Raw genomic sequence first — 22,599 nt, forward strand, 5'->3', positions numbered from 1 at the left:
GGATCTTGAAGCTCTCAACCTGCTCCACTGCAGCACCGTCGATGAGAATGGGGGCGTGCTCGATCCTCATTTTCCTGTAGTCCACAATCATCTCCTTTGTCTTGATTACGTTGAGGGAGAGGTTGTTGTCCTGGTACCACACGGCCAGGTCTCTGACCTCCTCCCTATAGGCTGAATCGTCGTTGTCGGTGATCAAGCCTACCACCGTTGTGTCATCGTCAAACTTAATGATGGTGTTGGAGTCGTGCCTGGCCGTGCAGTCATGAGTGAACAGGGAGTACAGGAGTGTACTACTGTGCATGCTCATAGAAGTAGTTTAGCTAGTCTGGTAGGCTCATGACACTAGGCAGCTCTCGGCTGTGCTTCCCTTTATAGTCATAATGGTTTGCAAGCGCTGCCACATCCGACGAGTGTCAGAGCCGGTGTAGCACGATTCGATCTTAGTCCTGTTTGATGGTTCGTCGGAGGGCATAGCGGGATTTCTTATAAGCTTCCGTGTTAGAGTCTTGCTCCTTGAAAGCGGCAGCTCTAGCCTTTAACTCAGTGTGGATGTTGCCTGTAATCTATGGCTTCTGGTTGGGGTATGTACGTACGGTCACTGTGGGGACGACGTTATCGATGCACTCATTGATGAAGCCAATGACTGATATGGTGTACTCCTCAGTGCCATCGGAGGAATCCCGGAACATATTCCAGTCTGTGCTAGCAAAACAGTCCTGTAGGTTAGCATCTGCTTCATCTGACCATTTTTTTATTGATCTAGTCACTGGTGCTTCCTGCTTTAATTTTTGCTTGTAAGCAGGAATCGGGAGGATAAAATTATAGTCAAATTTGCCAAATGGAGGGCGAGGGAGAGCTTTGTATGCGTCTCTGTGTGTGGAGTAAAGGTGGTCCAGAGTTTTTTTTTTCTCTCCTCTAGTTGCACATTTAACATGCTGATATAAATTTGGTGAAACGGATTTAAGTTTCCCTGCATTAAAGTCCCCGGCTACTAGGAGCGCCGCCTCTGGGTGAGAGTTTTCTTGTTTGCTTATGACGGAATACAGCTCATTCCTCTGACTGTGGTGGTATGTAAATTGCTACGAAAAATACAGATAAACTCTCTAAGTAGGTAGTGTGGTCTACAGTTTATCATGAGAAACTCTACCTCAGGCGAGCAATAGCTCGAGACTTCCTTAGATATCGTGCACCAGCTGTTATTTACAAAAATACAGTCTGCCGCCCCTTGTCTTACCAGACGCTGCTGTTCTATCCTGCCGCTGCAGTGTATAACCAGCCAGCTGTATGTTGATAGTGTCGTTGTTCAGCCACGACACTGTGAAGCATAAGGTATCACAGTTTTGAATGTCCCGTTGGTAGTTTAATCTTCCACGTAGGTCATCTATTTTATTGTCCAAAGATTGCACGTTTGCTAGCAGAATGGAAGGAATTGGGGGTTTATTCGATTGCCTAAGAATTCTCAGAAGGCAGCCGGCCTCCTGGCCGCTTTTTCTCCGCCTCCTCTTCATGCAAATCACAGGGATCTGGGCCTGTTCCCGAGAAAGCAGTATACCGTTTGCGTCGGCCTCGTCAGACTCGTTAAAGGAAAAAAAGGTAGCAGTTAATCTCTCGTCAATCCTCAACCAGGAAAGACTGGCATGCATGTTGATGATGTTAGTTCTGCATGTGCAGTTAAGGGAAAGGCGTTCTGCTCTGTTTTGAGCCAGCTACAGCTTTGCTATGTCTTTGCTGCACTTGACCATATTAGCGGACAGTGTCAAAAATGCAGAAGATATTTTTATAACAAACATAGCCCTCCCCATGTTAACAACAATTTTATCAATATGACTTGACTGTTATAATTGACCATCCAATGTTATACCTAGTAGTTTAGCTTCCTCAGCTTGCTTAACGGTCACACCCTTTATGGACAACTCCAGTTGAGGTTTACAATGCTTTTTGTTTTAGATGTATTCAAGACCAGTTTATTATTAATCACCCATTCTGATACTGACCTTAACTCCTTATTTAGAATTTCAGTGAGCTCACTGGCTTTGGGTGCTGACATCTAGTGTGGATCATATTGATAATTTAAAGGTACAGTATGTACATGTACATAGTATATCAAGGAATGGTGTCCATCCTAGATGCAGTAATATTGGAAATATTGGTTTTCAGTTAATGTCATTCTGAAAGCAGTGACTCACTCACTCATAAACAGGATGTGTCTCACCCCGGCCCCTTTTTTCTGCCGATGCTGTATCACTGACCTCTTTTTTCTCCGTCTCTCCGCGTTCTCTCCCCCTCCCTCCTATCTCCTCTCCTCTCCCCCCTCCAGAGTTGTGGGAGGTACCGTTTGAGGACATCTCAGAGCTGCAGTGGGTGGGCAGCGGGGTCCAGGGGGCTGTCTTCCTGGGGAAACTCCACGGACAGGAAGTAGCTGTGAAGAAGGTTCGAGACATCAAGGAGACAGACATCAGACACCTGAGGAAGCTCAAACACCCCAACATCATCACCTTCAAGTGAGAATACCAGCAGAAATAGCACAGGTTTTCTTGTTCATCTGCTCATGTCGTCCCCAGTTTCCTCTTTTCCTCGCCATTAGTCCTCAGATATTTGTGTTCTGATCATGTATGCCTGTGTCTGGCTTGTCCATGTTTTTGTCTTATTTTTGTCTTATTCCCCTTAGAGAATCAATACGTTTTATTAATGAATTCCTTCCGGTAGGTACTGTAGGTTGTAAATAGTGATTATATATTCAGGGTCTTTCTGGCTCATTTCCTCAAGCCTTCTATAATCCCACTGTTCCCTCTCTTCCCTACAAAGACATATATAAGTTATAAAAAATATTATATGTTGAGTCATGTCTTTACTCACCCTCTCCCCTCTGTTTCTTCTCCTCTCCTCCCTCCAGGGGTATCTGCAACCAGGCTCCGCGCTACTGCATCATCATGGAGTACTGTGTCATGTCTTTACTCACCCCCTCTTCTCTTCTTCTCCTTCCTATTCTCCCTCTCTGCCTCTCTAGGGGTATCTGCACCCAGGCTCCGTGCTACTGCATCATCTTGGAGTACTGTGTCATGTCTTTACTCACCCCCTCTTCTCTTCTTCTCCTTCCTATTCTCCCTCTCTTCCTCTCTAGGGGTATCTGCACCCAGGCTCCGTGCTACTGTATCCTAATGGAGTACTGTGCGCAGGGCCAGCTGTATGAGGTGCTAAGGGCGGGCAGGAAAATCACCCCCTCCCTACTCATCGACTGGGCCATGGGCATCGCTGGGGGCATGAACTACCTTCACCTCCACAAGATCATCCACAGGGACCTCAAGTCACCCAAGTAAGTTCTACCTACATTGAATACTATACTTTAGCTTCATTGCAGTCCTGTTTGTGCTTGAGCCAACACCTCTGTTGTGTTCATTGTCATGCAAACATATGGTCATACACAACGTAAATATCAATTTATACGACTTACTTCCATTGAGGGTGTTTTAGTGTTAGTGTATCACGGTACCAGACCTCAAAACGATATTCTCGTTAAGGTCATTTGAATAGTTCTAGGCCAGGGAAACCTAGAATGGCTATAGCTGTGGCTACTGTACACTTTCCTGACTGTGCCTGTTCCCTCCAGCATGTTGATTACGTACGACGACGCAGTGAAGATCTCAGACTTTGGCACATCTAAGGAAATGAGTGATAAGAGCACCAAGATGTCGTTCGCCGGTACGGTGGCCTGGATGGCCCCGGAGGTCATCAGGAACGAACCCGTCTCAGAGAAGGTTGACATCTGGTAAGAGTAATCTCTGTGTCTCTCTGTGTCTCTCTGTGTGTCTCTGTGTGTCTCTCTCTCCCAAGGCACACTTGGCACACACTGGTTTAATCAATGTTGTGCCACGTAATTTCAATGAAATGACGTTAAACCAACATTGGAATAGACGTTGAATTGACATCTGTGCCCAGTATCCAGTATCTTGTCCCCACACAAAGTGAGGAGGATGGTTCTGGAGGCAAAGAAAAGTATAAAGCCACAGTTGGAGAATTAGAGAGCTCACAGAGTCTCTTAATTTACAATTAGACGCCACCCCAATGCCAACAGGCTCTTTGGAAGTGTTGCTAGAAAAAGCCTTTATTGACAGTAACCAAGAAATGTAAATGCCTGGAGCTTGTTAAAAGGCATTGGCACTTGGATTGGAACCAGATGCTATGGTCTTTGGCCACGCACACCAGCGGTGGGTTTGGCGTCAAAAGCAAGATGCATATGCAGAAAATAACCTCATACTTAGTGTCAAATATGGTGGTGGATGTTTGATGTTATGGGGCTGTTTTGCTTCCACTGGTCCCGGAGTCAACATCATCATGAGCGCTACCAAGTACCAGGACATTTATGCCAGGATTGTTGTCCTGTTGAAAGGTGAACCTTCACCCCAGTCTGAGATCCTGAGTGCTCTGGAGCAGGTTTTCATCAAGGATCTCTCTGTATGTTGCTCAGTTCATCTTCCCCTCGAGCCTGACTAGTCTCCCAGTCCCTGCCGCTGAAAGAAATCCCCACAGCATGATGCTGCCACCACCATGCGTCACCGTAGGGATGGTGCCAGGTTTCCTCCAGATGTGACTTGGCATTCAGGCCAAAGAGTTCAATCTTGGTTTCATCAGACCAGAGAATCTTGTTTCTCATGGTCTGAGAGTCTTTAGGTGACTTTTGGCAAACTCCAAGTGGGCTGTCATGTGCCTTTTACTGATGAGTGTCTTCCATCTGGCAACACTACCATAAAGGCCTGATTGGTGGAGTGCTGCAGAGATGGTTGTCCTTCTGGAAGGTTCTCCCATCCCCATGAGGAACTCTGGAGCTCTGTCAGAGTGACCATCGGGTTCTTGGTCACCTCCCTGACCAAGGCTCTTCTCCCCCGATTGCTCAGTTTGGCCAGGCGGCCAGCTCTAGGAAGATTCCAAACTTCTTCCATTTAAGAATGATGGAGGCCACTGTGTTCTTGGGGACCGTCAATGCTGCAGACATTTTTTGGTACCTTTCCCCAGATCTGTGCCTCAACACAATCCTGTCTCGGAGCTCTACGACAATTCCTTCGACTTCATGGCTTGGTTTTTTCTCTGACATGCACTGTCAACTGTGGGACTTTTAATAGACAGATGTGTGCCTTTCCATATCATGTCCAATCAATTGAATTTACCACAGGTGGACTCCAGTCAAGTTGTAGAAACATCTCAAGGATGATCAATGGAAACAGGATGCACCTGAGCTTAATTTTGTGTTTCATAGCAAAGGGTCTGAATACTTATGTAAATAGTGTATTATTATTATTATTATTATATTTGTTAAATTATTTGGGCAAAAATGTCTAAACCTGTTTTCGCTTTGTCATTATGGGGTATTGTGTGTAGATTGATGAGGAAAACATTTAATTAAATACATTTTAGAATAAGGCTGTTAAGTAACAACATTTGGGAAAAGTCAAGGGGTCTGAATACTTTCCGAATGCACTGTATATGATGGTGTTATAGACAGTATGGACAGCAGTGGAGGCTGGTGACTTGAAAAATTGAGGACGATTGTAGACCCATGGTATAGTGTTTCAAGTGTTTCAAAAATCGTCAAAGACTAATTATTTTATTCTGAAGCATTTAATAAAGACATTTACAGTACAATATTACGGGAAATGTATGAAAGGGATCACAGCAGTGATTGAATGAGGAAATGAGGCATGAGTTGAGGTGTTCAGAGGCTTGACCAGTGGAGGACAGGGTTTGACTGGGAAGACAAAAAACAATAACACACACATTTTTTTAATTTAACCAGGTAGGCCAGTTGAGAACAAGTTCTCATTTACAACTGCGACCTGGCCAAGATAACAACACATAGTTACACATGGGATAAACAAACGTACAGAAAAATCTACACAGTGTGTGCAAATGTAGTAAGATTCGGGAGGTTAGGCAATAAACAGGCCATAGTGGCGAAATAATTACAATTTAGCATTAACATTGGAGTGATAGATGTGCAGATGATGAATCACAGCACAGCAGCATACCACCCTGCATACCACTGCTGGCTTGCTTCTGAAGCTAAGCAGGGTTGGTCCTGGTCAGTCCCTGGATGGGAGACCAGATGCTGCTGGAAGTGGTGTTGGAGGGCCAGTAGGAGGCACTCTTTCCTCTGGTCTAAACAAAGATCCCAATGCCCCAGGGCAGTGATTGTGTTATGCTGATGAATGAGGACCCAAAAGCGACGTAATAGTAACAGAGTCTTTATTCCAGTAATAAACAAATAATGATTCTCCTGGATATTATCAATGGTCAAATCCTCTCGTCAATAGAGAGGAACGACTGGAGACGCGACCACAGACTGCAGGTCGCTTCAGGAAGGCACTGGCCGTAGCTGACATAGACACCTGCTCACACGCAGCATCTGAAGAAGGCAAAGAACACGACAGGGCGGAACAAGGACACAGGAACAGCAAACATCAAACAAGAATCCGACCAGGCAGAAGCGGAAAACAGAGGGAGAAATAGGGACTCTAATGAGGGCAAAATAGGGGACAGGTGTGAAAGAGTAAATGAGGTCGTTAGGAGAATGAGAAACAGCTGGGAGCAGGAACGGAACGATAGAGAGAGAAAGAGGGAAAGAACCTAATAAGACCAGCAGAGGGAAGCACAGGGACAAGACATGAAGATCAAAGACAAAACATGACAGTACCCCCCCACTCACCGAGCGCCTCCTGGCGCACTCGAGGAGGAACCCTGGCGGCAACGAAGGAAATCATCAATCAACGAACGGTCCAGCACGTCCCGAGATGGAACCCAACTCCTCTCCTCAGGACCGTAACCCTCCCAATCCACTAAGTACTGGTGACCACGTCCCCGAGAACGCATGTCCATGATCTTTCGTACCTTGTAAATAGGAGCGCCCTCGACAAGGACGGGGGGGGGGGAGGGAAGACGAACGGGGGCGCGAAGAAAAGGCTTGACACAAGAGACATGGAAGACAGGGTGGACGCGACGAAGATGTCGCGGAAGAAGCAGTCGCACAGCGACAGGATTGACGACCTGAGAGACACGGAACGGACCAATGAACCGCGGAGTCAACTTGCGAGAAGCTGTCGTAAGGGGAAGGTTACGAGTGGAAAGCCACACTCTCTGACCGCGACAATACCTAGGACTCCTAATCCTACGTCTATTGGCGGCTCTCACAGTCTGCGCCCTGTAACGGCAAAGTGCAGACCTAACCCTCCTCCAGGTGCGCTCACAACGTTGGACAAAAGCCTGAGCGGAGGGAACGCTGGACTCGGCGAGCTGGGACGAGAACAGAGGAGGCTGGTACCCAAGACTACTCTGAAACGGAGATAGCCCGGTAGCAGACGAAGGAAGCGAGTTGTGAGCGTACTCAGCCCAGGGGAGCTGTTCTGCCCAAGACGCAGGGTTTCGAAACGAAAGGCTGCGTAATATGCGACCAATCGACTGATTGGCCCTTTCTGCTTGACCGTTAGACTGGGGATGAAACCCGGAAGAGAGACTGACAGAAGCACCAATCAAACGACAGAACTCCCTCCAAAACTGTGACGTGAATTGCGGACCTCTGTCTGAAACGGCGTCTAACGGGAGGCCATGAATTCTGAACACATTCTCAATGATGATTTGTGCCGTCTCCTTAGCGGAAGGAAGCTTAGCGAGGGGAATGAAATGTGCCGCCTTAGAGAACCTATCGATAACCGTAAGAATCACAGTCTTCCCCGCAGACGAAGGCAGACCGGTAATAAAGTCTAAGGCGATGTGAGACCATGGTCGAGAAGGAATGGGAAGCGGTCTGAGACGACCGGCAGGAGGAGAGTTACCTGACTTAGTCTGCGCGCAGTCCGAACAAGCAGCCACGAAACGGCGCGTGTCCCGCTCCTGAGTAGGCCACCAAAACCGCTGGCGAATAGAAGCAAGCGTACCCCGAACGCCGGGATGGCCAGCTAACTTGGCAGAGTGAGCCCACTGAAGAACAGCCAGACGAGTAGAGACAGGAACGAACAGAAGGTTACTAGGACAAGCACGCGGCGACGCAGTGTGAGTGAGTGCTTGCTTTACCTGTCTCTCAATTCCCCAGACAGTCAACCCGACAACACGCCCTTCAGGGAGAATCCCCTCGGGGTCGGTAGAAGCCACAGAAGAACTAAAGAGACGGGATAAGGCATCAGGCTTGGTGTTCTTATTTCCCGGACGATAGGAAATCACGAACTCGAAACGAGCGAAAAACAGCGCCCAACGAGCCTGACGTGCATTAAGTCGTTTGGCAGAACGGATGTACTCAAGGTTCTTATGGTCAGTCCAAACGACAAAAGGAACGGTCGCCCCCTCCAACCACTGTCGCCATTCGCCTATGGCTAAGCGGATGGCGAGCAGTTCGCGGTTACCCACATCATAGTTGCGTTCCGATGGCGACAGGCGATGAGAAAAGTAAGCGCAAGGATGGACCTTATCGTCAGACTGGAAGCGCTGAGACAGAATGGCTCCCACGCCCACCTCTGAAGCGTCAACCTCGACAATGAATTGTTTAGTGACGTCAGGAGTAACAAGGATAGGGGCGGATGTAAAACGCTTCTTGAGGAGATCAAAAGCTCCCTGGGCGGAACCGGACCACTTAAAGCAAGTCTTGACAGAAGTCAGAGCTGTGAGAGGGGCAGCCACTTGACCGAAATTACGAATGAAACGCCGATAGAAATTAGCGAAACCGAGAAAGCGCTGCAACTCGACACGTGACTTAGGAACGGGCCAATCGCTGACAGCCTGGACCTTAGCGGGATCCATCTGAATGCCTTCAGCGGAAATAACAGAACCGAGAAATGTGACAGAGGAGACATGAAAGGCGCACTTCTCAGCCTTCACGTAGAGACAATTCTCTAAAAGGCGCTGGAGTACACGTCGAACGTGCTGAACATGAATCTCGAGTGACGGTGAAAAAATCAGGATATCGTCAAGGTAAACGAAAACAAAAATGTTCAGCATGTCTCTCAGTACATCATTAACTAATGCCTGAAAGACAGCTGGAGCATTAGCGAGACCGAACGGCAGAACCCGGTATTCAAAATGCCCTAACGGAGTGTTAAACGCCGTTTTCCACTCGTCCCCCTCTCTGATGCGTACGAGATGGTAAGCGTTACGAAGGTCCAACTTAGTAAAGAACCTGGCTCCCTGCAAAATCTCGAAGGCTGACGACATAAGGGGAAGCGGATAACGATTCTTAACCGTTATGTCATTCAGCCCTCGATAATCCACGCAGGGGCGCAGAGTACCGTCCTTCTTCTTAACAAAGAAAAATCCCGCTCCGGCGGGAGAGGAAGAAGGCACCACGGTACCGGCGTTGAGAGAAACAGACAGATAATCCTCGAGAGCCTTACGTTCGGGAGCCGACAGAGAGTATAGTCTACCCCGAGGGGGAGTGGTCCCCGGAAGGAGATCAATACAACAATCATACGACCGGTGAGGAGGAAGGGAGCTGGCTCTGGACCGACTGAAGACCGTGCGCAGATCATGATATTCCTCCGGCACTCCTGTCAAATCACCAGGTTCCTCCTGAGTAGAGGGGACAGAAGACACAGGAGGGATAGCAGACATTAAACACTTCACATGACAAGAAACGTTCCAGGATAGGATAGAATTACTAGACCAATCAATAGAAGGATTATGACATACTAGCCAGGGATGACCCAAAACAACAGGTGTAAAAGGTGAACGAAAAATCAAAAAGGAAATGGTCTCACTGTGGTTACCAGATACTGTGAGGGTTAAAGGTAGTGTCTCACATCTGATACTGGGGAGAAGACTACCATCTAAGGCGAACATGGGCGTGGGCTTCCCTAACTGTCTGAGAGGAATGTCATGTTTCCGAGCCCATGCTTCGTCCATAAAACAACCCTCAGCCCCAGAGTCTATCAAGGCACTGCAGGAAGCAGCTGAACCGGTCCAGCGTAGATGAACCGACAAGGTAGTACAGGATCTTGATGGAGAGACAGGAGTAGTAGCGCTCACCAGTAGCCCTCCGCTTACTGATGAGCTCTGGCTTTTACTGGACATGACATGACAAAATGTCCCGCAGAACCGCAATAGAGGCAAAGGCGGTTGGTGATTCTCCGTTCCCTCTCCTTAGTCGAGATGCGAATACCTCCCAGCTGCATGGGCTCAGTCTCTGAGCCGGTGGGAGGAGATGGTTGAGATGCGGAGAGGGGAAAGACCGTTAACGCGAGCTCTCTTCCACGAGCTCGGTGACGAAGATCTACCCGTCGTTCTATGCGGATGGCGAGTGCAATCAAAGAGTCCACGCTGGAAGGAACCTCCCGGGAGAGAATCTCATCCTTAACCTCAGCGTGAAGTCCCTCCAGAAAACGAGCGAGCAACGCCGGCTCGTTCCAGTCACTGGAGGCAGCAAGAGTGCGAAACTCTATAGAGTAATCCGTTATGGATCGATCACCTTGACATAGGGAAGCCAGGGCCCTGGAAGCCTCCTTCCCAAAAACTGAACGATCAAAAACCCGTATCATCTCCTCTTTAAAGTTCTGATAATCGTTAGAACACTCAGCCCTTGCCTCCCAGATAGCTGTGCCCCACTCCCGAGCCCGACCAGTAAGGAGTGATATAATGTAAGCGATCCGAGCTCTCTCTCTTGAGTACGTGTTGGGCTGGAGAGAGAACACAATATCACACTGGGTGAGAAAGGAGCGACACTCAGTGGGCTGCCCAGAGTAACATGGTGGGTTATTAACCCTAGGTTCCGGAGACTCGGAAGACCAGGAAGTAGCTGGTGGCACGAGATGAAGACTCTGAAACTGTCCAGAGAGATCGGAGACCTGAGCGGCCAGGGTCTCAACGGCATGACGAGCAGCAAACAATTCCTGCTCGTGTCTGCCGAGCATTGCTCCCTGGAACTCGACGGCAGTGTTGAGAGAATCCATAGTCGCTGGGTCCAGCCTGGTCGGATTCTTCTGTTATGCTGATGAATGAGGACCCAAAAGCGACGTAATAGTAACAGAGTCTTTATTCCAGTAATAAACAAATAATGATTCTCCTGGATATTATCAATGGTCAAATCCTCTCGTCAATAGAGAGGAACGACTGGAGACGCGACCACAGACTGCAGGTCGCTTCAGGAAGGCACTGGCCGTAGCTGACATAGACACCTGCTCACACGCAGCATCTGAAGAAGGCAAAGAACACGACAGGGCGGAACAAGGACACAGGAACAGCAAACATCAAACAAGAATCCGACCAGGCAGAAGCGGAAAACAGAGGGAGAAATAGGGACTCTAATGAGGGCAAAATAGGGGACAGGTGTGAAAGAGTAAATGAGGTCGTTAGGAGAATGAGAAACAGCTGGGAGCAGGAACGGAACGATAGAGAGAGAAAGAGGGAAAGAACCTAATAAGACCAGCAGAGGGAAGCACAGGGACAAGACATGAAGATCAAAGACAAAACATGACAGATTGGGGACACTGCTCTGTGTAGGGTGCCGTCTTTCGGATGGGATGTTAAACGGGTGTCCTGACTCTCTGAGGTCATTAAAGATCCCATGGCACTTGTCGTAAGAGTAGGGGTGTTAACCCCGGTGTCCTGGCTAAATTCCCAATCTGGCCCTCAACCATCACGGTCACCTAATAATCCCCAGTTTACAATTGGCTCATTCATCCCCCTCCTCTCCCCTGTAACTATTCCCCAGGTCGTTGCTGCAAATGAGAACGTGTTCTCAGTCAACTTACCTGGTAAAATAACGGATAAATAAATAAATAAAAATGAATGTGCACGTAGAGATACTGGGGTGCAAAAGAGCAAAAAAATAACAATATGGGGATGAGGTAGTTGGGTGGGCTATTTACAGATGGGCTGTGTACAGGTGCAGTGATCGGTAAGCTGCTCTGACAGCTGATGCTTAAAGTTAGTGAGGGAGATATAAGTCTCCAGCTTCAGTGATTTTTGCAATTCGTTCCAGTCATTGGCAACAGAGAACTGGAAGGAAAGGTGGCCAAAGTAGGTGTTGGCTTTGGGGATGACCAGTGAAATATACCTGCTGGAGCGCATGCTTTTTACCTAGCAAAGACTTATAGATGACCTGGAGCCAGTGGGTTTGGCGACAAATATGTAGCGAGGGCCAGCCAACGAGAGCATACAGGTCGCAGTGGTGGGTAGTATATGGGCTTTGGTGACAAAACGGTTGGCACTGTGATAGACTACATCCAATTTGCTGAGTAGATTGTTGGAGGCTATTTTGTAAATGACATCGCCGAAGTCAAGGATCGGTAGGATAGTCAGTTTTACGAGGGAGCATGAGTGAAGGATGCTTTGTTGCGAAATAGGAAGCCGATTCTGGATTTCATTTTGGATTGGAGATGCTTAATGTGAGTCTGGAAGGAGAGTTTACAGTCTAACCAGACACCTAGGTATTTGTAGTTGTGCACATATTCGAAGTCAGAACCGTCCAGAGTAGGAATGCTAGTCGGGCGGGCGGGTGTGGGCAGCGATCGGTTGAAGAACAAGTATTTCGTTTTTCTAGCATTTAAGAGCAGTTGGAGGCCATGGAAGAAGTGTTGTATGTCATTGAAGCTCGTTTGGAGGTTTATTAACACAGTGTACAAAGAAGGGCCAGATGCATGCAGAATGGTGTCGTCAGTGTAGAGGTAGATCAGAGAATCACCAGCAGCAAGAGCGACATCATTGATTTATACAGAAAAAAGAGTCGGCCCGAGAATTGAACCCTGTGGCACCCCCATAGAGACTGCCAGAGGTCTGGACAACAGGCCCTCCAATTTGACACACTGAACTTTATCTAAGAAGTAGTTGGTGAACCAGGCGAGGCAGTCATTTGAGAAACCAAGGCTATTGAGTCTGCCAATAAGAATGCGGTGATTGACAGAGTCGAAAGCCTTGGCCAGGTCGATGAAGACGGCTGCACAGTACTGTCTTTTATCGATGGCGGTTATGATATCGTTTAGGACTTTGGCTGAGGTGCACCCATGACCAGCTCGGAAACCAGATTGCATAGTGGAGAAGGTACGGTGGGATTCGAAATGGTCGGTGATCTGTTTGTTAACTTGGCTTTCAAAGACAGGGCAGGATGGATATAGGTCTGTAACAGTTTGGGTCTAGATTGTCTCCCCCTTTGAAGAGGGGGATGACCGCGGCAGCTTTCCAATATTTAGGGATCTCAGACGATACGAAAGAGCGGTTGAACAGGCTAGTAATAGGGGTTGCACAAATTCTGGCGGATAATTTTAGAAAGAGAGGGTCCAGATTGTCTAGCCCAGCTGATTTGTTGGGGTCCAGATTTTGCAGCTCTTTCAGAACATCAGCTATCTGGATTTGGGTGAAGGAGAAGCGGGGGGGTGTGGGGCTTGGACAAGTTGCTGCGGGGGGTGCAGAGCTGTTGGCCGGGGTAGGGGTAGCCAGGTGGAAGGCATGGCCAGCCGTAGAAAAATACTTATTGAAATTCTCAATTTTTGTAGATTTATCGGTGGTGACAGTGTTTCCTAGCCTCAGTGCAGTGGGCAGCTGCGAAAAGGTGCTCTTATTCTCCATGGACTTTACAGTGTCCCAAAACTTCTTGGAATTAGTGCTACAGGATGCAAATTTCTGTTTGAAAAAGCTAGCCTTTGCTTTCCTAACTGACTGTGTATATTGGTTCCTGACTTCCCTGAAAAGTTGCATATCGCGGGGGCTATTCGATGCTAATGCAGTTAGCTACACAGTTAGACAAAAGAGCTAAGAATGAGTTAGTCCAAGCAAGGAGTAAAATCACTGATGTGTAATAATGTGATTGTTTTTGTGTTTGTGATTGATTCTACATAGAGTAAGGAGAGAAAATTGATAGGGGCACTCACAGTGCATGGAGGGGAAACCAGTGGATGAGCGGGCACATGAGACGTGGCTTCAGTTCATGTCAGGAGAGAGTTGACAATGGTAGTGGAGTGGTCATCACCTCTTAAATCAGGGAACAGGAGGGGACTTAGCTGTAAATACAAATAGCAGATACATTCCATTACAGCTGCGCCATCGTCGGTTTGGACAATAAGTTTCTCTATGATGTTAAACTTAGACATCTCAAAATTCATAAAGTCAAATACAGACTGCGCATCTCGCCCACTTGACACATCAAAGTATCCCAAGAAACGTTCCTGAATAAAGCCCTGATCATCCACATACCTGACGATAACTGACATCTGCAAGCAGACTGGTGGCACCATAGGTCCCAAAGCAGTGGGGCAATTTTTACCCCCTGGGGCCTGGAGTTTTTCCTTATATGTTAACCTAATTAGGAAAACTCTGGACCCTATAAGGTATGACGGTGATTAATCAGTTGTAAAAAAAGGTTTTATATGGGCTATGATGGGACCAGGGGCCGGATTCACAAAACATTACTTATGAAAAAACTTAAGAAGCTGCTCAAGACAAAAAATAAGAAGTTCATAAGATAGTTCGTAAATGCAATTCCTCAAAATGTTCTTCGGGAATTCGTAGTTTTCATCGGAACTTCGTAAATATCTTTCTTCATAAGAACTTCGTAAATATCTTCTTATGTGGCATTGACATTAGTGACGTGCTTGAAACTAATAAATAAGCCTATGTGACAGGGGTGATAGGATTTGGCCCTCTATAATAAAGTGTTGATATTTACATTTTATTACATTTCTTTTTTTGCTTTATGTCTCGAGAATAAAAATGTTTTAGTTGGGCACTGGCGCCGAGGAAGACTCCAGCATTGGAGCGAGACTGGACGCCGTGCCTGGACTGGGCACCGAAGCAGAGGAAGGCTCCTGCCATGGAGCAGGACTGGACGCCGTGCCTGGACTGGACATCGGTGAAGAGGAAGGCTCCTGCCATGGAGCTGAACTGGACACCGTACCCGGACTGGGTACTGGCGCAGAGGGAGGCTCCTGCCGTGGAGCAGGACTGGACACCGTGCCTGGACTGGGCACCGGCGCAGAGGAAGGCTCCGGCCTTGGAGCTGGACTGGACGCCGTTCCCGGACTGGGCCCCGACGCAGAGGAAGGCTCCAGCCTTGGAGCAGGACTGGACGCCGTGCCTGGACATCGGCGACGAGGAAGACTCCTGCCATGGAGCAGGACTGGACGCCGTGCCTGGACTGAGCACCGGTGCAGAGGGAGGCTCCCGCCCTGGAGCGGGACTGGACGCCTTGCCTGGAAGCTCCGGACCGTTGACCCTCGCTGGAGGTTCCGGACCGTGGACCGTCGTTGGAAGTTCCGGACCGGGGACCATCGCTGGAGGTTGCGGACCGTGGACCGTCGCAGGAGGTTCCGGACCGTGGACCGTCGCAGGAGGTTCCGGACCGTGGACCGTCGCCGGAGGCTCCGGACCGTGGACCGTCGCCGGTGGCTCCGGGCCGGGGACCGTCGCCGGAAGCTCTGGACTGGTGACACGCACTTTAGGGCGCGTGCGAGGAGCAGGCACAGGACGTACCGGACTGGGGAGGCGCACTGGAGGCCTAATGCGTGGGGCCGGCACAGGTTGCACCGGACTGGTGACTGAGGGGGGTGAGGGGCTGAGTTTTAGTGAAAGCGCGGGAGACTGGGACAGAGGCGAAGCTGTACTATCGTAAATACAGTATCTTATGCATTCTAAATTACCGCCCATTTAGAAAAGGAAAATGCAATAAATATTTACTCTGAGCTGCGCTTCAGTAGGTTGGTGGTAGATGGAAGACCGTCTTGCCAAACCGAGTCCTCTGTCCTTTGAAGAATGTCTCTGGTGGTCACTGGATACGTTGGAGTAACGTCGATGTGTAGTAGACGGGATACTCTGACTGTCCTTCCTAACCTGCGTTTGTAGCAGCTGTTGCTAACTCAACGGCTAGGAGGTATCACTTCTGTAGTGAATACGAGTTCAAAGTTCATACCATTTGAAACCAAAGTCCATGCTGATGTTGGCTTAGTGCCGTAGTTATTATCTGAACCATTCTGACATCGGATCGTCATCCTAAATGTACCCGGAACAGGAAGTTATATTTTTGTCAATGGCTTTTATAGTGGAGGGAGAGGGGTGTGTCTGAAAAGTTTATAACCCATGTCTCTTCACAGGGGCGGGCCCCTAGTTGAGCAGAAGCCCAAATTTATGAAAATCCAAATCTCTCATTTGGAAGCTAAAATTACATTTAATCTCTTCACAAATAATTTAATATTCAAACATTTGAATTAAACAACAATTCCATGTGAATCCGATACCTCTGACGTTTAGACTTTCCACAGTAGAGTTTATGTCATTCTATCATTGATGAGAATGTGTCAGAGGGCAACCGAACTGACATAATATACCTTAAGTACCACCGCATATGTTCAGTTGGTCGGATTACCAGAATATAGTTCATTTCCCCCCACTTCTGATGTTCCCAGAATCTCTATGTTAACCAAGGGGTTTTCTTATGTCACATCAGTTATAGTAGGGAGAGGGAAAAAGGGGGAAAGAGGTATTTATGACTGTCATAAACCTACCCCTAGGCCAACTTCATGACATAACGTTACCAATTAGTTTACCCTGACCAGATGGACAGAGCGCATAGGATGTATGCAGCTGCTCTTATTAGTAGCCTACAGTTGATCAGACTGAAAAATAGTATTGTTTTCATCACATACAACATGTCCGATTTCTAATGTTTAGGTGTAGTCTAGGTTGCTGCAACATTTGTCATGAGTTTTTGCTTGTGTCTGAGCGATTATGTGTCTGCATCTTTGCTAAATAAATACCGGAGGAAAGTGGAAAGCCTACTTGAGCGTATACAGAAAAATGCGCCGCGTCAACCACTCTCCTTAATCATTTTTTAAATGGATGATGCGATGGAAGCTATAAAATCATTCTGAATTGTTTTCGACATCCTACAAAAGACAGTCGAAAGTTCAATATCAAATCAAACCTTATTTGTCACATGTGCCGAATACAACAAGTGTAGACTTTACCGTGAAGTGGTTACTTACAAGCCCTTAACCAACAGTGCAGTTCAAGAAGTTAAGAAAATATTTACCAAATAAACTAAAGTAAAAAATGTGTAAAAGTAACACAAGAAAATAACAATAACGAGGCTATATACAGGGGGTACCGGTACCGAGTCAATGTGCGGGGGTACAGGTTAGTTGAGGTAATTTATACATGTAGGTAGGGGTGAAGTGACTATGCATAGATAATAAACAGCGAGTAGCAGCAGTGTACAAAATAAATGGGGGGGATGGTGTCAATGTAAATAGTCCGGTGGCCATTTCATTAATTGTTCAGCAGTCTTATGGCTTGGGGGTAGAAGGAGTGGCAGAACTAGAGTTTTATACATGGGGTGGCCCAGTCTACTTCAGGGGGTCCATAGACCATGACATAAAATTAGTGTGTAACCCTGACCTGGCGTCTAAGGATCATGAATAAATCCTATGATTGCTGATTAGAGGTAGAAGTGATAATTCACTGAATCCGGAGTTCTTCAATGTGTCAGATAGTGTGGTCCAAAAGGGTTACTTTACTAGAATTCTTTAACATACTACGAATAGTCATCTACCTCGGAACTGCAGCTCAATTTCTCTCTCGCAAACACACACTGTACTGTACTCGCATACATGGAGAGACTTAGGTCACTCTGTTTTCATGAATATATAATCTCAATAAGTGTTGAACATCAAAATATTTTCAGAAAATAAAGCTCAAGCACCAAGGAGATAAAATAGCATTTGTGTGTTACATAAATTGCATAGTTTATTTACAAAATTATGTTTACAAAAAAAACACTACAATTTGACAAGCAGAAATGGACTTGAAAAACAAAAATTATTTTGGTGCCCATCAATATTACAGACTTACAGTATCATATTTATGCTCATATATATTATGTTAACTAATAACAAAGAAAAGTTTTGGAATTTGCCTAATCAAGACCAAATGATACCCTTTGGATTGATCATTTTAGAATGTCAGTGTACTAGCTAGTACACAGTGGAGGTTTTAATCATGACCATAGGGACCGCCTAAATGCCAAATTATCCTAGGTAGATTTAAAACAGCATAAGTCTGCGGTTCTGGTGAGAACTGGCAAAATGTTTCACAATGTCATCCATGTTGAGGGTGTGTCACGCCCTGACCATAGAGAGCTGTTTATTCTCTATGTTGGTTGGGGTGGGATAGTGACTAGGGTGGGTCATCTAGGTGAATTGTATTTCTATGGTGGCCTGATATGGTTCCCAATCAGAGGCAGCTGTTTATCGTTGTCTCTGATTGGGGATCATATTTAGGTAGCCATTTCCTCATTGTGCTTTGTGGTATCTTGTCTACAGATAGTTGCCTGTGTGCACACCAGTAGCTTCACGTTTCGTTTGTTCTTGTGCTTTATTGTTTTGTTTGGTGAGTTGCAGTTTATTAAAAATATATGGAACTCTATGCATGCTGCGCCTTGGTCCAATCATTACGACGAACGTGACAGAAGATCCCAACAACAACGGACCAAGCAGCGTGCCCGGGAGATAATGGCATCCTGGTCTATAGAGCAGATTAGGGAGAGAACATCCTGGACTTGGGACGACATAATAGCAGGAGAGAAGAGCCTGCCATGGAGGCAGGCGGAAACAGCGAGAGGGACAGCGACGACGTCGGGGAGGAAGGCCACAGAAACCCCAATCATTTTTTTGGGGGGGGCACATGGAGCAGTCGGCGGAGCCGAGGAGTGAATCATAGCCAGTCTGGGAGAAGGAGAATTTGGAGGAGAGAGAAATGGGAGAGTTGTTGAGTTGGTGGAGGATGCAGGGATTTGGAATAAAGGAACGTGTTGTCAGTTTGGTGCCACCTGAGTTAGCTCCCCGTACTCGTCCTGAGAAGTGTGTTAAAGTTCCGGAACAATTGATTCCGGCTATACACACCAGGTCTCCAGTGCACCTTCACAACCCAGTACGCCCTGTGCCTGCACCTCGCACTTGCCGTGTGAAGTGTGTTAAAGTTCCGGTACCATTGATACCGGCTATACGCACCAGGTCTCCAGTACGTCTCCACAGTCCAGTACGTCCTGTGCCTCCTCCCCGCACTCGCCATGAGGTGCGTGTCATCAGCCCGGTGCCATCTGTACCGATCCCACGCATCAGGCCTCCAGTGCGCCTCCACAGTCCAGTACGTCCTGTGCCTCTTCCCCGCACTCGCCCTGAGGGGCGTGTCATCAGCCCGGTGCCACCTGAACCGGTCCCACGCATCAGGCCTCCAGTGCGCCTCCACAGTCCAGTACGTCCTGTGCCTCCTCCCCGCACTCGCCATGAGGTGCGTGTCATCAGCCCGGTGCCACCTGTACCGATCCCACGCATCAGGCCTCCAGTGCGCCTCCACAGTCCAGTACGTCCTGTGCCTCTTCCCCGCACTCGCCCTGAGGTGCGTGTCATCAGCCCGGTGCCACCAGTGCCGGCACCACGCATCAGGCCTCCAGTGCGCCTCCACAGTCCAGAGCTTCCGGCGACAGTTCCCAGTCCAGAGCTTCCGGGGACAGTTCCCAGTCCAGAGCTTCCGGCGACGTTTCACGGTCCGGAACCTCCAGCGACGGTCCGCGGCCCGGTTCTCCAGCGACGGTCCGCGGCCCGGTTCTCCAGCGACGGTCCGCGGTCCGGAACCTCCAGCGACGGTCCGCGGTCCGGAACCTCCAGCAACAGTCTGCGGTCCAGAGCCTCCAGAGACGGTCGGCAGTCCAGAACCTCCAGTGACGGTCGGCAATCCAGAGCCTCCAGCGAGGTTCTGCAGTCCAGAGCCTTCAGCATGGGTTCTCAGTCCAGAGCCTCCTGCGACAATCTACGGTCCGGTTCCTCCGGCGACGACCCACGGTCCGGAGCTTCCAGCGACGATCCCCGCACCAGAGCCGCCATGGAGGATGACGTATCTGCGAGTGGAGTGGGTACTTCGCCCCGCACCGGAGCCGCCCCGACGCCCTGTGTCATCCATCGTAGATGCCCACCCGGACCCTCCCCTATTGAGTCAGGTTTTGCGGTCGGAGTCCTCACCTTTGGGGGGGTACTGTCACGCCCTGACCATAGAGAGCTGTTTATTCTCTATGTTGGTTGGGGCGTGATAGTGACTAGGGTGGGTCATCTAGGTGAATTGTATTTCTATGGTGGCCTGATATGGTTCCCAATCAGAGGCAGCTGTGTATCGTTGTCTCTGATTGGGGATCATATTTAGGTAGCCATTTCCTCATTGTGCTTTGTGGGATCTTGTCTACAGATAGTTGCCTGTGTGCACACCAGTAGCTTCACGTTTCGTTTGTTCTTGTGCTTTATTGTTTTGTTTGGTGAGTTTCAGTTTATTAAAATATGTGGAACTCTACGCACGCTGCGCCTTGGTCCAATCATTATGACGAACGTGACAGGGAGCTTGCCCTCCTTGACTCACACTGAGAATTCCGAGGTGACTTAACCTGTCATCAACCATTGTTGTCCTAAGGTGGGTTTTAATCAGTTTTAAAGCTGAGAAGCTTCTCTCGCAAGAAGCACTGCTGACTGGTGTAACAACAGAAATCTTATAAAGTCGAAATATCTCATGGAAGACCTCTTTATAAAGGTTCTAGAAACACAACAATATGAAGGAGAGTAGACAGTCTGTCCCTTCCACTTTTCTCTCCTATCAAGAAGCCGCTTGTTTTGATGAACCTCATGTTTGGGGTAGAGGTCGACCGATTAATTGGAATGGCCGATTAATTAGGGCCGATTTTCAAGTTTTCATAACAATCGGTAATCGGCATTTTTGGGCACCGATCATGGCCGATTACATTGTACTCCACGAGGAGACTGCGTGGCAGGCTGACGACCTGTTATGCGAGTGCAGCAAGGAGCCAAGGTAAGGTACTAGCTAGCATTAAACGTATCTTATAAAAAACAATCTTAACATAATCACTAGTTAACTACACATGGTTGACGATATTACTAGTTTATCTAGCTTGTCCTGCGTTGCATATAATCGATGCGGTGCCTGTTAATTTATCATTGAATCATAGCCTACTTTGCCAAATGGGTGATTTAACAAGCGCATTCGCGAAAAAAGCACTGTCGTTGCACCAATGTGTACCTAACCATAAACATCAACGCCTTTCTTAAAATCAATACACAAGTATATATTTTTAAACCTGCATATTTAGTTAATATTGCCTGTTAACATGAATTTCTTTTAACTAGGGAAATTGTGTCACTTCTCTTGCGTTCTGTGCAACAGAGTCAGGGTATATGCAGCAGTTTGGGCCGCCTGGCTCGTTGCGAACTGTGTGAAGACAATTTGTTCCTAACAAAGACAGCCAACTTCGCCAAACGGGGGATGATTTAACAAAAGCGCATTTCCGAAAAAATCACAATCGTTGCACGAATGTACCTAACCATAAACATCAATGCTTTTCTTAAAATCAATACACAGAAGTATATATTTTTAAACCTGCATATTTAGTTAAAAGAAATCCAGGTTAGCAGGCAATATTAAACTAGGGAAATTGTGTCACTTCTCTTACGTTCATTGCACGCAGAGTCAGGGTTTATGCAACAGTTTGGGCCGCCTGGCTCGTTGCGAACTAATTTGCCAGAATTTTACGTAATTATGACATAGCATTGAAGGTTGTGCAATGTAACAGGAATATTTAGACTTATGGATGACACCAGTTAGATAAAATACGGAACGGTTCCGTATTTCACTGAAAGAATAAACGTTTTGTTTTTGAAATTATAGTTTCCGTATTTTACCATATTAATGACCTAAGGCTCGTATTTCTGTGTGTTATTATGTTATAATTAAGTCTATGATTTGATAGAGCAGTCTGACTGAGCGGTGGTAGGCAGCAGCAAGCTCGTAAGCATTCATTCAAATAGCACTTTTGTGCGTTTGCCAGCAGCTCTTCGCTGTGCTTCAAACATTGAGCTGTTTATGACTTCAAGCCTATCAACTCCCGAGATTAGGCTGGTGTAACCGATGTGAAATGGCTAGCTAGTTATCGGGGTGCGCGCTAATAGCGTTTCAATCGGTGACGTCACTCGCTCTGAGACCTTGAAGTAGTTGTTCCCCTTGCTCTGCAAAGGGCCACGGTTTTTGTGGAGCGATGGGTAACGATGCTTCGAGGGTGGCTGTTGTCGATGTGTTCCTAGTTCGAGACCAGGTAGGGGCGAGGAGAGGGACGGAAGCTATACTGTTACACTGGCAATACTAAAGTGCCTATAAGAACATCCAATAGTCAAAGGTATATGAAATACAAATGGTATAGAGAGAAATAGTCCTATATTTCCTATAATAACTACAACCTAAAACTTCTTACCTGGGAATATTGAAGACTCATGTTAAAAGGAACCACCAGCTTTCATATGTTCTCATGTTCTGAGCAAGGAACTTAAACGTTAGCTTTTTTACATGGCATATATTGCACTTTTACTTTCTTCTCCAACACTTTGTTTTTGCATTATTTAAACCAAATTGAACATGTTTCATTATTTATTTGAGGCTAAATTGATTTTATTGATGTATTATATAAAGTTAAAATAAAAAATTGTTCATTCAGTATTGTTCTAATTGTCATTATTACAAATAAATAAATAAAATAAAAATAGTCGGCCGATTAATCGGCATTGGCTATTTTGGTCCTCCAATAATCGGTATCGGTAT

General features: G+C 47.2%; 1 protein-coding gene across 1 annotated transcript in view; it reads left to right on the forward strand.

Moving 5' to 3' along the window:
* LOC120065563 (mitogen-activated protein kinase kinase kinase 12-like) overlaps positions 1–22,599 on the forward strand; it is a 71,780-nt gene that overhangs the window by 6,245 nt on the left and 42,936 nt on the right. The window contains 3 exon segments of the mRNA XM_039016628.1: positions 2,318–2,501; positions 3,122–3,313; positions 3,608–3,766. Of these exon segments, the coding sequence (XP_038872556.1) occupies positions 2,318–2,501; positions 3,122–3,313; positions 3,608–3,766 (535 nt within the window).

The sequence above is a fragment of the Salvelinus namaycush genome, chromosome 20 (assembly GCF_016432855.1).
Source record: "Salvelinus namaycush isolate Seneca chromosome 20, SaNama_1.0, whole genome shotgun sequence".
NCBI classification, from domain to species: domain Eukaryota; kingdom Metazoa; phylum Chordata; class Actinopteri; order Salmoniformes; family Salmonidae; genus Salvelinus; species Salvelinus namaycush.